Raw genomic sequence first — 15,710 nt, 5'->3', positions numbered from 1 at the left:
AAATGACCTATCGTGTACGGTTTGAACCAGTGATCAGCTTCGCCGGCGCATCCACACCGACGCCAGTCAGCGCCGCTCCGACTCAACTCACGAGATCTAAGAGTAAGCTCGGGTGTCGGCAATGTAAAACAAAGCGAGTGAAGTGCGACGAGACGTATCCGGTGTGTCAGCGTTGCATCCGACAGGGGTTAATTTGCTCCGCGCCCTCGCGCCTGACTCAATGGCAGCTGGAGATCCCCTGGTTCTTGCCGACTGTAGACTCGGTCGTTCATCGACGGTTATTTCAATATTGGCTTGAAAGAGTCAGCCAACAGCTAGTGATTGATCCTGAGGACAACCCGTTCTCTTTCCCAATCCTAGAATACATCGCCGAATCGCCCGCACTGGTGCATATCATCCAGTCCGTGAGCGCACGTCACGAAGTATATTACTCGGCTGAGGCGACGGTGACCGCGCTAGAAGAGAGAGGGAATGCACTAGTGTCATTCCGGGCGGAACTGGAACGATCACAGACGGAACCGCGCGCTTCCCTGCTAACGGCGATGTTATTGGCCTTATCGCATGGCGCTGATCATGATGACATGGCGGACTATGGGAAGGAGCACATCTTTGCGGCTGGCATACTGGCTAGGCGAATTGTCCGAGATATCTCCCAGGACTCTGAGAATGATTACATGGCCCGGTTGTGCTTTGGCATGTATCTCTACATGGACATGTGCTCCGCCTTTCTGGTAGATTCTACTGAACAACCACAACGGCCGTATTCCTTAGACGTTTCTATCGCAGTGCACAAGATGGGAAGCTGGCACCACCCCATGTACGGCTCCTGTACCGAGCTTCTCTACATTCTCGCGAATATGGGCCGTTATTGCCGACGAGCCCTCGACTCGGAAACACACGACCGCCAGCAAGAGGGCATTCTCGAACAGCAAATCTTGGGGTGGGACCTGTCGGCAGCAAATCATTCATTACGGCTTTTGTATGAATCACTTCGGAGCCACGGCCTCATTCTTCTCTATCGAATCAGCGGATATCATGGCCAGTTCATAAATCCAGGACTAGCGGACCTCCCCATGGAGGACCTGATCCACCGAGACGCTATCAGAACAATCAATCAGCTCCTGGAAATCCCAAACTCGTCAAATTACTTAAACTTTCAGACGCTTCCGATGCTCACTGCGGCGTCGGAACTTGGCATGAACGATGGCCAGCTGCAGGATAAAGTACGACAGAGATTCAAAGCTATCTATTCCCTGAATCGCCTGCCGGCTATTCTTCAAGCAATCGACCTACTAGAAGAGCTATGGACCACTCGCACTTATGGGGACCGTTCTTCGTGGCTAGACTTCATGTTGAAAAGAGGGTGGAGATTGCAATTGGGTTGATATAGTCCCGCATATCCAAATATAATGTTATTCATGAGACTCACGCTGACTTTCACTACATGGTTTTTTGCCCACCAACTAGAGGAAAGCCATTCTCCCTATGATATTCACGACTTCGGATCTTTGAATTTGGGGCGGAAGACCCTCCATCAAGCCTCAAATCAAGAGTTATCGCTCAAATGGGAAGGTTGAGTGGACCGGGCTAATAGTTAGCCAAGGTCGTCGCGTTCTACAATATAGCTTAAACGAGAAGTAGTGGCCAAGCCAGTATCAATCCAAAAGACTATGAGTAACTTGAACATTCCGTTGGTAGTATCTCCAGCCGGTCCCTGTTCGATCTTTATTTGTTTTATTGCGGGTTGATTTTGTTTCGTCCTCGTAGCTCGGAACAGGACCATTAAGGAGACTGAGTTGCCATTCCAAGAACAGAAGAAGATATTCCTTATCGCCATTTTCTTATTGATTGTTTCTTGTACACATAAAAACTAAGAATAGGTGAGCAACCTGAGTATCGAATATCTTTAAAACTCCATGAGCACACGTAGCAGACAACTAAATAATTTGAGCCGAATCCAACTACCTAACGCTCTCTGCTTTTTCAAGAGACCTTTCCTTCGATCCTCTTAACCTGAGGCTTTTGGCTATCTACCACCACTTGATCTAGGTATATATAAACCACACAAGCGGTAGACTAAGCAAACCAGCTATCAACAATTCCTCGCACACCGTCTTGCAACCATTCATCTTGCAAACTTGCCCCGTGATCGAACCCATGCTCTCCCTCCCGGATGATCAATTTGAAATCAAGATCAGCCTGCACCTTCTGCACCACCTCTTTCAGCAAATAAGACTCCTGGACCGGTACAACGCTGTCCTGACTACCATGCAGAACCAGCATCCCACCACGAGGAAATCGAGCCCCCAACTCCAGTCTGTCAAGGGGATACATCCTCGGATCCGCCGACAAAAGAGGCCCAGCAAGCCCATGCTGACAGATAGCGAACATAAGCTGCAATCTCTTCTCGCCGTGATCAGCCGTTACTATAACCTTTTGTCCCGTTTTCATTTCTCGCTCTTTCACAGTCACAAGGTGATCCGCTAGAGTCGATCTGGGATAACTAGGTAACCCATATATCGTTTTCCCATAGTCCCCGGCCATCTGATCACTCTTCACAACTACCATGGGGTAAGTTGCCGTCACCGCGCGGATCATATCCGGATGATCGAGTGCCGTCTGCAGACTCAGATATCCGCCCGCGCTATCACCGCCGGTAATAATTCGATCCAGATCCGCAGCAAGGCGCCCATTGGTTTGGGTGGCAAGAAAGGATGGCATGGTCCGGTGCATCCACTGCCAGTGGTCTTCGATATCACCCATGATCTCCTCGAAGGTTGCCTCTGGCAGCAGGCGATAGTTTGGAGACACAATGATTGTCTGATGAGTTTCTGCCAGCTCTAGATACCATGGGTTGAAGAAGGCTGGGAACAGGCTGGATCCGGCAATAAGTCCTCCTCCATGGTAGCGGAGAAGAATGGGACGCGGTGTACGTGGTGTGTTCGTGGATAGCGATGGAGGGATGAGGATATCAGTGGTAATTTCGTGGTCGTGGACAGTTTTATATGTGGTCGTGAGGATTTGAAATTGAGCTAGCGTGGTTGGGGTGGTGTTCTTGGAAAGAGAAGTCATTGTTGGATAGCGAAATATAATCTGATAGTATGAGGGCAATAAGAAGCACTGTCATTGAAATTGTTTAGATAATAAATGGGAGACTTGGTTTGATGAATCTCTGGGCTCCAAGAAATATATCTACTAAATCCCGCGAAAGTATCCCAGCGCGATCATTTCCGAGGAGAAACCGCATCCTCGCATTTTTGACCATTGAGGAAGGTGGAGACTGCCCGGTTCCATGGTGTGGCCGGGGGAAATATGCACTATACGTATCTTCTTAGCTCTGCGCTAAGGAGGGTTGACGGTTGACCCTTTTTAGTGCAGCGACAAAACTGCGATAAATGGTTAACGTCATCTGCATGTTGCGCCCCGAGCTCTGGGAATTTTATCACCAGGATCCATAAAAATCTCTTCATGTTTACCAAATGATGCTCATGATAAATAGACAGACTTCCTGACATAATCTGTTCACCCAAGTCCCAGCTGCCACTCTAGATGTATAAAACGCTGTCCTGGCCTTTCAACGGGTGGATTTCTGTCGCCGCGGATATACACTAGAAATAACCCTTACTACTAAGGGTTGACCTTTTTAGTGTAGCGGTAATTTTTCTGCCACAATTTCTTTTTTTTACTATAACAACGACCGTGTTAGTCAATTTAATCACGTTGAATGTTCATTTTGATACTGCACGACACTCTCTAACTCATCTGGCTCATAAACTCTCAAAGGTTATCATTTGAGGCTAAATCCCGCGAGTAGGGGCGAGTACAGAACGCTATAGATCGCAAGGTACATAATACTATAACACAAAACAAAGATCACATTCAATCTAATTTGTAGAGCCAAAAGAATCCAAATTGCCAATCTGATAAATTGATTTCAGACAACTGAGATGCTCACCTCCATACGGAGAACTCAAAAGCCGAAGACCAATTCTTGCCAGGACTAACTTTTGTTGAACACATAGAGAAAACCAAAAACAAATGAAAATGGCAAAACACGATAAATTTCCATCTTTCGACGGCGAACCACTTTTCAACCGAGAGAAGATGGAAAAACATCACCAATAGTATCCATAAGGCCATTACCATTAATTGCCTGATGATTAGTCCGAAGGCATTCCACATTAATCACCCTATCTTCCTATTGCTACAAGACATGCCCCTGATCTTCCACATGACCATCCTGGCTATTCAGGCGATGTTCCGGGGTGGCTGTGGTGTACGGGTTATCTAAGAGGTGTTCATTGTTGTCTGGAATATTCGTCTGGGTACCCAAAGAGCGCGGTTTATCATCCGAAGCACCGCCCTTCTCGAGGTCGAGGTTGCGCTGTTCAATCCATTCCCCGATCTTCTCACAGGCTTGCTCTGGATGAAGTTTATGCTGCAGTATGAACCCCTGCACATCAGCGACACTGAAGTGATTTTCGGGCAGCTGAGCTGCAAACCACGAACTCAAAGCCTCAATATCCCGACCGGAGCAGCTTTCCTCTTCAAATTCCTCCAAGCCACTGTACATGCTTCGGAACAACTCCTGGAACTCTTTCCGACCTGGCAGTGTGAACTTGACGTGCAAGTCGACACGACCCGGACGGATAAGCGCGCGGTCCAGACTCTCCGGGACATTTGTCGTCATGATGAGAATCCGGCCCTCGTGCGACGCGACACCATCGATGGCATTGAGCAACCCGGAGAGTGATACAGGTTGAGCCAGGGACTGTATTGTCCGGTTGAACTTTGGAGTCTCGAATTCATTTCTATTTAGCGGTGAAACTGTCGGCATTTTTGGGGGTCTCGACATGTTAACGCCGGCAGCATCGACATCCTCCACCAACACCACACTGTGAGGCGGGACTCTCGAGAACAAAGAGGTCAGATGATTCTCACTGATCTCCGGTTCATTTAAGCCGAGAACATAGATGTCGAGCTCGAACATTCCAGCAATAGCGCCCGCGAGACTAGATTTGCCGGTTCCCGGGGGTCCCGACAGCAGGTATCCGCGACGGTACGGGATCCCATGGTTTGAGTACCACTGGCGGGTGCGCGGGTGCAGGTACTCTTTGATATCCTTGACTATGGCCTCCTTCTTGCTCTCGTCGAGAATGACGGTCGAAATGTACCGGGCGGGACGAGACGTAACGCGAGACCAGCGGGGGATCTCACGACCTGGAGTGATGCGGTAAACTGAGACGTACGAGGTGGCCTGATTCTTGCTGAAAGTGCGGACTTCTTCTAGAAACGAACGCAGGGTTGCAACCGACCGCGTCATACAGTGGATGCTGATCGCTCTGGTGGCTTCGGGTCCTCCCATCGGCACAAGCTTGAGGTGTATGAGAGTTCTCTTGAACGAGAAGAACCATGACCCCTTGGAAGGCACCAAGTGAAAACCTGAGCTGAGCGGGTGATCAGTAGCAACCGTGGAACTTTCATGACCAGACAGGGAGAAAAAGGCCGCTCCTCCGTACTCGATCTTGGGAGTCTGTGCTCTGCGTAGTAACAGGGGATCATTCTGGCCATCGCCTCTTGCATCAAAGGAGATGAACGAGGAGTGACTATCCATCCATCGAACCATATCATCGTACAAAGAGTCGGTGTCCAAAATCCGTGCATTTACCATGTAACTTTCCACAAATGGGTAGCCGCGATTCCACAAAGCCCAGACGGTGCCCAGAATGGTGGCTATCGGGACGATGATATTGAAGAGGGGACTGTCTTCAAGCTGTAGGCTTTTCGGAAGGTACTGCTTGATCGAAGACAAGTCTCCATTCATGAGGAGCCGAGGTATGAGGGAGGGAAGCATATTGTCAGTGGGATGGAAGGAAGTGCGATGGGTGAAAGTGGGAGGAAAAACCGTCACGTGCGTTTGAGACCCCTAATTGTTCGTGTCACCTTCCAGTCCCTGCACCACAGATTGTGGTGAAGCCACGCGTTTGTCCTAGTTTAAGTACCCAACATGAATTTGGCGTAAACCGGGAAACTCACATTAGGTGTTACATTGCCTGACACCCTGATCCTGGTCCTGGAACCTCCCGTAGTGACACATGCTGTATGTTACTTCCGTGGTATACTACCCTCTAATATATTCTTGACCAACAGGATCGATTATAAATAATTGGAGCTGCCCCTGAAACGTTTCGGGAAGTCCTCATTCTTTCATTACTACTACAAAGCGATATCAATTCAAAGAATCGTGTTTTTCTTGCTGCAAGTCTCACAATGTCTTCCACTATCAATCGTGTTCGCCATATCGTTGCGCTTGCGCTCGATCTTGAAGAGAAGAGAGTATGTGGACTAATTACGCTCTAGAGCTTTTATATTGATCAAAACTGTTAGATCCATGACACCGCAGACTTTGTGGAGGAATTGGGCGCGACTCGCCAAGAGTTGAGGGGAATCTTCCGCGAATTGGAGGAGGCAAGTTCTTTATAGCCTTCGACAAAGAAACATTTAATAACGGGTAGTAGGAATTCAATATCGATATTCCCACTGAAGATCAGCGTCGGATCACCAATGGTACGTTTTCGAGCCCAGAATAGTGTGAATCTTTGATTGACGGGGCCAGTTCGCACTGCCGTGGAATACATCGAGGCCCACATCTAGTTGAATATGGGGTTAATTCGCCTATACGTTTGGGGATTCATGCTGATATAGGTGGCTTATGAAGACTAGGGTGGACCTTCCTCAAGAGAGCACCTGTCGGTAGAAGAATAGAAGTGATATCGATGGAAACGAACGTTTTGCCTTCCCTTCTCTTCTTTCTTTCCCCTTAGTAGTTTTTACATCATCTATACTATCTCTCTCTCTCGTGTAGTGATAATTACCCGCACATAGAACTCACCTCGAGTAAGATGATCCATAGTAAGGAATGTTTCTTGACGCCTAGATTCACCCTCTAGCAAAATACCTCATGTTAATGAGTATTCCTGATCATATTATCTTCTTTACACAAGTTGAATATCCTCCCTATTCTCTCTCTCTGTACCTGTTCACTTTTCTTTGCGCGCATGATAGTGGTCGTATATCTTCGCCCGTGAGGTCATCGAAAATTACTGTCATGCCGTAGCTTTTGTCGATTCTAGTATTGTATCTTCCATTTGCTCTGGAGACAAGATCACGAATAACCGAAGAGGAGCAAAATACATCCGGAGGGCCACTTTATACCGCGATACGAAAGAATGAGAGAGTTTTAGAAATCCAGAGGGCTAGAAGGTTGATACGAGACCAATACAGAATGATATGACTGCTTGAGTCGGCTTAATATAATGATCTATCTCGAATGAATGATTATCTACCGAAGATGGAAGGGCAGACGAGGTGTAACTAGATCGTCTGACAAATCAATGAGGCGTTTGCCTTGCTGTACTGTCTCAGATGCCTTACTGCCTCAGCGTTGCCTCAGGCATTGCCCAGAGCGCATCATGTATTGATCAATTTTGAAACACAACACTATCCTCACAAGCCTAGTCCCCGATGGGAGAGGGCGATGGCATGCTGTGTTCGAAACAGCAGCCTATTCCAACAGAAAAACGCCAAACGTGACCAAAGGTTTAACGCCAAAAGCAATCACTGACAAGACTTCAGCTGTTCTACTCAACCCATCAGTGTTTCGAAACTTGCCAAGACCACAGGATCTGGCGTAGAATTTCAAGACCTTCATATAGCCGCCGTCCATATTTATTATTATTTAATCAAGTTTATTGTCCGTATCGAGCCCTAAAGCTATGACAGACAATATCCCATGAACTCGAGGCCAGCAGCTTGCTGCCTCTTGTCCCTATGTGTTCCTGGGGTATGCCCCCTTCCATGATCATTCTAATCCTTTTTCTCGCCCTAAGCCGCCTGTATGCGCAGGGCTTTCGAGCCTCCGGTGAGTGCTCTCCTTGTGTTTTTAGAGCAGGGTAGGTGCAGCCTAAGTTAAGAGTCCGCTTAGGCTACCCTCCCAGCTACCCTTCTCCTGTCCTGTCTGCTTCCTCCAATGCTTCCAGTCCCCATTTATTGTCTATCTGGGCTCTTTCTGCCTCCCGCTGCAGATGCCCCCGAGGAAGAGCTACACTGGTACTGGCCAGGAATTGTAGTAGAGCCCCAGTAGCCTTAGGCTCCCCGAGAAGTCTTCCTTCTGGGCAGTCCTTTGCAACAGTAGATTCTATAACTCCACCGTTCTCCAGATCCTTGTAGAGCTTGTCCCGCTGGTGTCGCCATTGCCGACATTCAAAAAGAAAGTAATATACAGTCTCCTTTAATGCTCCGCATCCTTGACATCTTATGTTATCTCGGGCCTTGATCCGGTATAAATATACCCCAACGGCTGGATGCCCCGATTTCAACTGAAAAAAGCGGCTTGACAGGTGCTTGAAAGCTACCGCAGCTGATGGATCAATCTTCCAGGTTCTATGTGGCCTGTAGGACCGTCGGGCCTGTTGGGGTCAGCGGTTGAGCTCCTTGGTGAGCCATTCTTGTCTTTGTGCCTGAATAGCCTCTGTCCGGGCTCTGCGGGCAAAGGCCAAAGGCCAAAGAGATCTCCCTTGGACCAGCTCCTGGAGGTCTGCTAGCAGCCAGCTTTGCTGCCTGGTCAGCTCTTTCATTTCCTTCTACCCCTGCATGCCCTGGGACCCATTGTATAGTGGGTTCGCGACCCTGGTCTTGCAGTTCCTGGGCGGCCATGTGTTCCTGCACTGCTAGGGCCTGTCCTGGCCCTGTTTGAGTATGCTGCAGCCTGGCAATGGCGGCCTGGAAGTCCAATAGGACAGTTACTGGTCCCTGGTTTCCTACCTTCTTTGCCATCTGTAGGGCCCGCACTACTCCCAGAAGTTCCGCATCGAAGACCTCGTATCCCTTTCCCAGTAGGAAGATTCAGGTCTTCCATACCCCTTCAGGGCTTTTCCATGCAATCCCTGCACCTTTTCTGCCGTTTTCTGACCTTGAACCGTCGGACCAGATAACCTGTCCGGGAAATATAGCCTGTGCGGCTCCCAGAGCTTCCGGGCTAGGCAGGATCTTTATAAAACCCGGGAAGCAGTTGCTGGTTAGTTGCAGCAGACCTTCAAAGCCACTGGATGGATCTTCTGGCAGGATATTGGCTAGTTGTCGGGCTAGGTATTGTCCTAATGACCATGGTCCCCAACTACTGCTTTCTGCCCACTGTCAATTCCCTGGGGTCTGTTCTCCAGGCTGGGCGTGTTGGTCTCCCTCCCGAAAGCTCACCGGGAGGATTTTCTTAGCAGGATGGTCTTCTGGTAACCCAAGCAATCGGTTTGTATATTCCAGTTGCCGGGCTTCTAGTAAGACCTCAGCTGGTATCAATCCTGCTTCACGGACCAAGGGGCCAACTGGAGTAGTTTTCAGCATGCCCGTAATAGCTCGAGCTTGCCGATTGATCATCAGCTGTATACCTTCCTGCCGATCCCTCTGACCCTGCCACCAGAGCTCTGCTCCGTAAAGAGCTATTGACTGTACTGCCGCAACCTGCACCTGGCGAGCCAGCCCTGGGGCGAGTCCATGACCCTGGCATAATCGTAGCACCCGGGCCTCCGCAGCCCGGGCCTTGCGCATGCAGGTTTGATAATGCGCCTTAAGGTTCAGGCCAGAGTCAAGCCATACCCCAAGCCACCTGGTGGCCTCTGGGTTAAAGGTAACCAACTGGCCGCCGTCCATCTTTATGAGTCGTCCCATGTATCAAAACCTGCGACGAGCTTTTCCATTCCCTGTTCTGTTGCATCTTTCCAAGCAACTGCGAACCCCGGAAACACATAGCCATGGCAGTGACTGATTGCTATTCCGGATTTATGGGTATTAGCGATGGTTAAACAGGTCGAACAGGATTCACTCACAGTGCGTTGTCTACTCTTCATGGCTCTGTTTGAATGCTCCTTGGTCTATGCGACAAGTGTTAGAATGCCTTTTATGTCACAGACCTTCATACAGCGCATAAACCCGCTCGAATACACCAGGGGTCCTGAATACTCTCTCCACCGCATCTCAATGAGCAGGGCTAAGAGCTGTGTGAATTCTGGGTCTCTCTTCGAGGGTAAATAATCTGATATGTGGTACGAGAAGTCGAGCACAATCCGTGAACTGACGATATCATCAACGGAGTCCAACTGGCTTTTCCCTGATCATTTTGAAGCGCTCCATCTTGTTTCAGGTTTTTTGGAGAAATTGAGCTGCATAAATGTGGTACCGACTTCTAGACTCTATGAGATATCAGCATCTAGTCATGGGTTAAAGAGAGAAATGCTTGCCTTGACTGGCTTTGCTGGTGTCTTATGAGCGCAAGAATACTCCTAAATCGCAAGGAAAGCGATAGGCACTTCCAATCGGATTTGGCCGACTTGTGTGTTTGCTTGACCATGTGATTTCCTTGGCCAGAATGCAGAGGAAAGAGGCTCCGCTGATGTGTTTTGGATTCGGGGCAATCAAGTTGTGATTGTTTTTTCTGACAGAACTTTGTACTCCAAGTTTTTTCATCCGCCTGAAATTGAATCACTCGTTAGTACCAACCTTTCTTCATCCGAACGCAGATAGCAATAGCAAGGAAGAAAATACAAAATCGAAAGACTCGCTTTATAGCCCCATTTAGCGGTTTTGTACGGATCCTGGCTCGGAGCATGAGAGGCCGTGCACTGTCTTATCCACGCTTGACCTTCCTCTTCCTTGATTGTCTGCCATGACGGTTACAGGATTCCACAATCTTTCTTATGGTATCTGGTGAGGCTTGCGCTTGCTCTTCCCTCATCGCCTGTCCTGTTTTCGGCGGGCTTGCTTGGTTTGTATCGGGAGCTGGAGTGGTTCGAGGGTGATGCACGAACCAACCGCTGTTTGGTCTCGGAGCACCTCGGGCCTCTTTTCTCCACGGGCCGGAACTGGAGCAAGAAAAGAAATTGACTTCGGAGGCTGGAAGGAAAGACTTTGGTGAGCTTGAATGGCGCAGCCCAACCAGTCGTATCCGGGAATGCAAGTTCCCTCGCCAAACTGCTGATGGGTTCAGCAGCGTGATAATCGTGTGGTCATGATTTCGATGGAGCTTCTCCAGTGATATCTCAGTCTCCATGCTGAATGTGATGAAGGGATATATATGAGAAAGTTCGTTGGTGAGCCCGGCAATGGCACGAGGTCAATCTGGACCTGGTCGCATCCATCTGGTTAGCAAAGGCAGTCAGGCAACAACATGATGAGAGAGTTTAAAGAGGGACACGTGTAAAAAGAACAAACAGAAACAACACAATACCCACGTGAGGACCACTTTAAACAACGCACACCCAGTGCTGCTGGTATGTCATGGTCGTCAAGGCCACCCTACGTGAAGCTTCCATCTGCTCTGTTCACACAACAGATGGACTCCACAGAGAACACCCATTGGCCTCCACCTTTATCAAAGACCCATCCGTCAGACATTCATCTGAGGTGTCAGTGAAGCCAGTCGTGAAGAAGAGACGCGCCAAAAGAAACCTAGCGGATCTTTGTAAAGACTTTCTCCGGACTGTGGCTCAAAACCCGTGGATGCCATTGTTCCTCTCCATCGTGAGGAAGTACCTAGGTGAATCAGAAGGTGTTGAAGAAGTGGTTCTATGTCCCTCCACGCGCAGTGACAAGCAGAACCCTGTTGGCTGGCTGTTAGATGTTGACCGTTTCACTCAGCCCTTGACTTTTGTACATGCTGAATATTTTGCCAAATGTATCGGTTGATCGGAATTAGGCCAATTACTGTCGTTCTGTAGGGGAGCAGTACGTCAAACACTGACTTTGTATGAGTAACAAACTCACATTTTCAAGCCCCAATTCATCACACAGAAAGCCCCCCCCCCCCCCCCCTTCTCGGGGGCATGCTCACCAAGTAACATGATAAAAATTGCGTATATCTGATGATCATAAAGGGCTTGTTTCATACCATGAATCATGAATTTCCGTTGCTCAGGCTGATCAACGGCATTGGGTAACTAGAAGAACTTCCGGCAAGAGATCATCAAACTTGTGAATTTTCATATTTGACTGGTCATCACTATTTCCATTAACTTCCCGATCGGACCTCAAAAGTAGATCTAGACTAGAATCAAACTTAACTGTCCTCGTTTTTCATGTTGTCACCATAAACAGAAATTGTAATCCCGAGTCCCATGGGAAGGGAAGAAAAGCAAGACATACAGCAACATGATGAGACCTTAGGGACATTTCAAGTGGTAAAGACATGAGATCAGACATGAAAGCTTTTTGTGGGAATAGTTGACAAGGGATTGCAGTATGGGCCAGCGGCAGAAGGTGACACGTCTTTGATGAGCAGATAGATCTGAACAAATGATGCGGGACTACCAAACCATCTCACAAGCCCAGAATGAAAGACAACACGTCCCGGGGGCATTGACTGGAAACGAGTTATGTAGCGTCTTGTACCCGCTCGCATATCTGTAGATATGATTAAGGAGGTAGAGCCATGCTGCATGGAGTGGAACTCGGAGCACAACAATCGTTGAAGTAGACTCCTGGATTGTGAAGATGAAACGGAGTTCCAAAATCACTGGGCTCCAAAAGTACTGGGAAGATTTACAAAACAAGACTGATCATGCTGTCGAAGAGTCTGTGTAGATGGAATGGGTGCATAGCTCGAGGCTAATAACACCCCAAGGCATGTCTTCAGCTGGCTCGAGGTCGCCAGATTCGACTGGGGACGTTGGTAAGACGGATCGCGGAGTGGCAGAGGTGGACAGGAGAAGTCAGATCAGAGAACGATTACATGAGTGATGTATATGAACAAATAGGCATGGGGGATATATACGATTGAGGCGGCCTGGGGAGTGGAAGGGAGAAGGGACGATGAGGAGATATATAGACTCTTCGCTCGCCATCGAGGATAGAAGCAACTGAGTCCTCTTCGGTGTGTTGTCGCTTTTCTTTCTTTCTTTCTTTCTTTCTTTTTTTTTAAAAAAAAAAAAATTATTTCCAGGCCCGTAGACGCAAACACCGACACCTCATCAGCTCCCTCTCCAATGCCCCTCATCCTTCACCCAATCCATACCCAACGCCCCCTCTTTCATTCCTTGTATAACCTCATCCTGAACGGTCTAGGTCACCGAGAGACACCTGTCTACGCATCCACACACACAACCCAATGATCGACCAAGCATCTTCCCCAGTAGCACACAAATAGCTAACCATAGACCTGGGTGACTGCATTACGCACCCTTACCTAGCTACTCACCCAATCCTCCCACGTCTACATCGTACCCAATGTCTTCCGTGTACAGGGATGGCTACCATTCTATAATCCAATCAGACCAGATACCGTAACCTCTCAGCTACCCTCTCCACTATACATTCCGGTCATTCACTGCTGCACGTCCCCGTCTATATCCATGGATTGATCCCAGTTGTATCTGCATCTGCCTAACAAAACTAGAAACGCATCTTGGGGGGAGGAATTGAAGCCGAAGAATTTGTTTGTATCCGCTCTATCCCCTCTTCTATCCAAATTTGGCATCAAGGTCAAAATAAAAAGTACTGTGCATGTCAACACTACACACTACGCAACGGTGTCGAGCAGGATGAGGATGCGTGCATAAAGATGGGTGGGCAGGGAGTGGTGTACGTATCATAGCTTGACATGGCTTGTTTTTGTCAAGGGTAAGAGGGTTTCGGTTCCCTGCATCCATCAGGTGTCCATTTCAAGTTTTCCAAATTCATGGCGAGTTTCGAAGAGTCTAGGCTACTCGCCCATTAAAAGGTACCTCTCGAGTAGATAGCAGATAGAATCCCTTGGAACTGACGGAGAAATACGGGAAATCAGTAAGGAGCAAGAAGAAAACCCGATAGGATTCAAGCAAACGGAAACCAAAAAACCACCCACTATTTAATTCTAGTAAACAAAATGGGGAAGACCGAATAGGAAACCAAAAAGCAAGACCGACTCTATCTAATCAATCATCATCATGCCAGTCATACCTCTCCGGTCAGGTACATTGTGTCGTTGTAGTGATTCTAAGCAAGTCGAAAAAGCCACAACAAGATCAAAAAAGAAAAAGGAAGAGACGACTCCATCCGCAACGCCCAAAACAAAAACCCAACACCACACCAAAATGTTAACCCAAAACTACTGGGCCTGGTAGACTTTGAAATCCCGAAACTCCCAATACGCCTGCGTAAAGTTCGCCGGATTATGCGCCACGAAATCACTGCACGTTCCCGGGCAATGAGACTCCTTGGTGTAAAACTGCGACTGGGCAGCCAGATCCCCGCAAAGGGCGATATTCGCCACGATGCTCTGGTTGCTGAAGTGCGAGGATATGTCGCAGTCCGTATTAGGGAAGTCGGCGAGCGCGGTGCCCCAGGTCGAGGGGTCTGGGCTGCCGCTGGAATTGGAGATGTCGTCGGGGATCGTGTCCCGGGTGAAGAACCAGGCGCGGATGCCTGCATCGCGAAGTTCTAGGGCGTAAATCTGGACAGAATGGTTAGGATGAAGGGTAGGTGCATAGGATGGGCAAGGATGGGATGACTCACTCCTCCGCCGTTCTCGTTGAATGCCTGACCCGATGTCTCTGGCTCACCCTGGACGCCGCACCCCGCGTTCCCATTCGTGCTATTATCGCAGGAGGTGTACACTGCGCTGCCGGATTGCTTCCGCTTGACTTTCATGTTGCAGCCGCTGGTGGTGTGCAGGGTGACGGCGTTGCCTTCGGTGGCCTTGTTCTCCGTCTCCATGACGTCGATTTCGCCGTTTGTCGGCCAATTGAGGGGATCAGTCAACCACAGCGCCGGCCACGTACCGCATCCGTACGGCGTATGGAGGATGTCGAAGACGAACAGGCCGCTGTCATAGGTGGTTTTCGATTCTAGTCGCACAGATTGCCGGCCGTTAGCCGCAAATTGATTCGACGTGTCGACTCTCAGCATGACGGAGGAATCCGTGGCGTGCGTCAGGTTCAACGCATTGGCGGCCGTTTGGTCGACGTATCTAGATCGGGCGAATATGCATCAGCATGGAGGGGGGGAACAGGGGCGGAGTTTCGGTGACACAAGACGCAAAGGAAGGGCAGGTGGTACATACTGCACAAATCCGTTTGTCGGGTCCTCGTCCGAGAAGTAGTTGAAGCGGTCCAGAAACGAGGTCCCCGAGTAGGTGTCGACCAGCTTGTAATTCAGCTGCGTGTAGTCCGGATATCGATTTGCTTTGGTCCCCTCGACCGCCCCTACGATGACGGCCACGATGATCACGACCGCTACGGCCCCCGCGATCAGTTTGGTCCGCAGCGACCACCCGCGCGGGTCATACCATGGGGCATCCGGCGGTGGTGACGGGGGATTATGGACAGTCCCGGGAGGCGGAGGCGGTCCTGCATGTTGAAGGCCGTTTACTTCTAACTTGGGAAGATGGGAGGTGGCGCCGCCGTAGCGAGAGAAGTCATCCCCGGGGACAGGATATGATTTGTCTGCCATGATGGCTGTCGGAAGCCAGGGATGGCCGGAGCGCAATCTCAAACGACGGATTGACGGCGTGAGAATTTGGAAACTCGCACGAGGTGGAAAGAATGTGTCGGTTGATCGCAAGAGAAATCGGATGGATGTGTGGATGGAGAGATAGCAAGTTGGCGAGTGAGGTGTCGAGATAAGGAAGACGCGGCTGGCCAGGAGGAGCTGTTGAGATGTCGTCATCCAGAATGCACGAGGTGAAA

General features: G+C 49.3%; 5 protein-coding genes across 5 annotated transcripts; 1 reads left to right on the top strand and 4 right to left on the bottom strand.

Moving 5' to 3' along the window:
- Positions 1–2: 2 nt before the first annotated feature.
- KD926_002856 (Zn(II)2Cys6 transcription factor) lies at positions 3–1,385 on the top strand (the record flags this gene model as incomplete). Its single annotated transcript, XM_053094424.1, has 1 exon — positions 3–1,385. The coding sequence occupies one exon, from the start codon at positions 3–5 to the stop codon at positions 1,383–1,385; it is 1,383 nt and encodes a 460-aa protein (XP_052950808.1).
- A 691-nt stretch (positions 1,386–2,076) lies between these two features.
- KD926_002855 (uncharacterized protein) lies at positions 2,077–3,072 on the bottom strand (the record flags this gene model as incomplete). Its single annotated transcript, XM_053094423.1, has 1 exon — positions 2,077–3,072. One exon carries the CDS (start codon positions 3,070–3,072, stop codon positions 2,077–2,079), a length of 996 nt encoding a protein of 331 aa, XP_052950807.1.
- Positions 3,073–4,204: 1,132 nt separating this feature from the next.
- Positions 4,205–5,854, bottom strand: KD926_002854 (BCS1 and AAA domain-containing protein; the record flags this gene model as incomplete). Its single annotated transcript, XM_053094422.1, has 1 exon — positions 4,205–5,854. The coding sequence occupies one exon, from the start codon at positions 5,852–5,854 to the stop codon at positions 4,205–4,207; it is 1,650 nt and encodes a 549-aa protein (XP_052950806.1).
- A 2,588-nt stretch (positions 5,855–8,442) lies between these two features.
- KD926_002853 (ribonuclease H family protein) lies at positions 8,443–9,723 on the bottom strand (the record flags this gene model as incomplete). The annotated part of the gene is made up of 2 exons (XM_053094421.1): positions 8,443–8,886; positions 9,256–9,723. 2 exons carry the CDS (start codon positions 9,721–9,723, stop codon positions 8,443–8,445), a joined length of 912 nt encoding a protein of 303 aa, XP_052950805.1.
- Positions 9,724–14,131: 4,408 nt separating this feature from the next.
- On the bottom strand, positions 14,132–15,690 carry KD926_002852 (glycoside hydrolase family 16 protein; the record flags this gene model as incomplete). The annotated part of the gene is made up of 3 exons (XM_053094420.1): positions 14,132–14,476; positions 14,539–14,992; positions 15,086–15,690. 3 exons carry the CDS (start codon positions 15,688–15,690, stop codon positions 14,132–14,134), a joined length of 1,404 nt encoding a protein of 467 aa, XP_052950804.1.
- Positions 15,691–15,710: the final 20 nt, after the last annotated feature.

The sequence above is a fragment of the Aspergillus affinis genome (genome assembly GCF_023601865.1).
Source record: "Aspergillus affinis strain CMG 70 chromosome Unknown NODE_162_length_65894_cov_87_657657, whole genome shotgun sequence".
NCBI classification, from domain to species: domain Eukaryota; kingdom Fungi; phylum Ascomycota; class Eurotiomycetes; order Eurotiales; family Aspergillaceae; genus Aspergillus; species Aspergillus affinis.
Note: the sequence above shows the minus strand (reverse complement) of the source record. Positions and strands in the feature narration are given on the sequence as shown.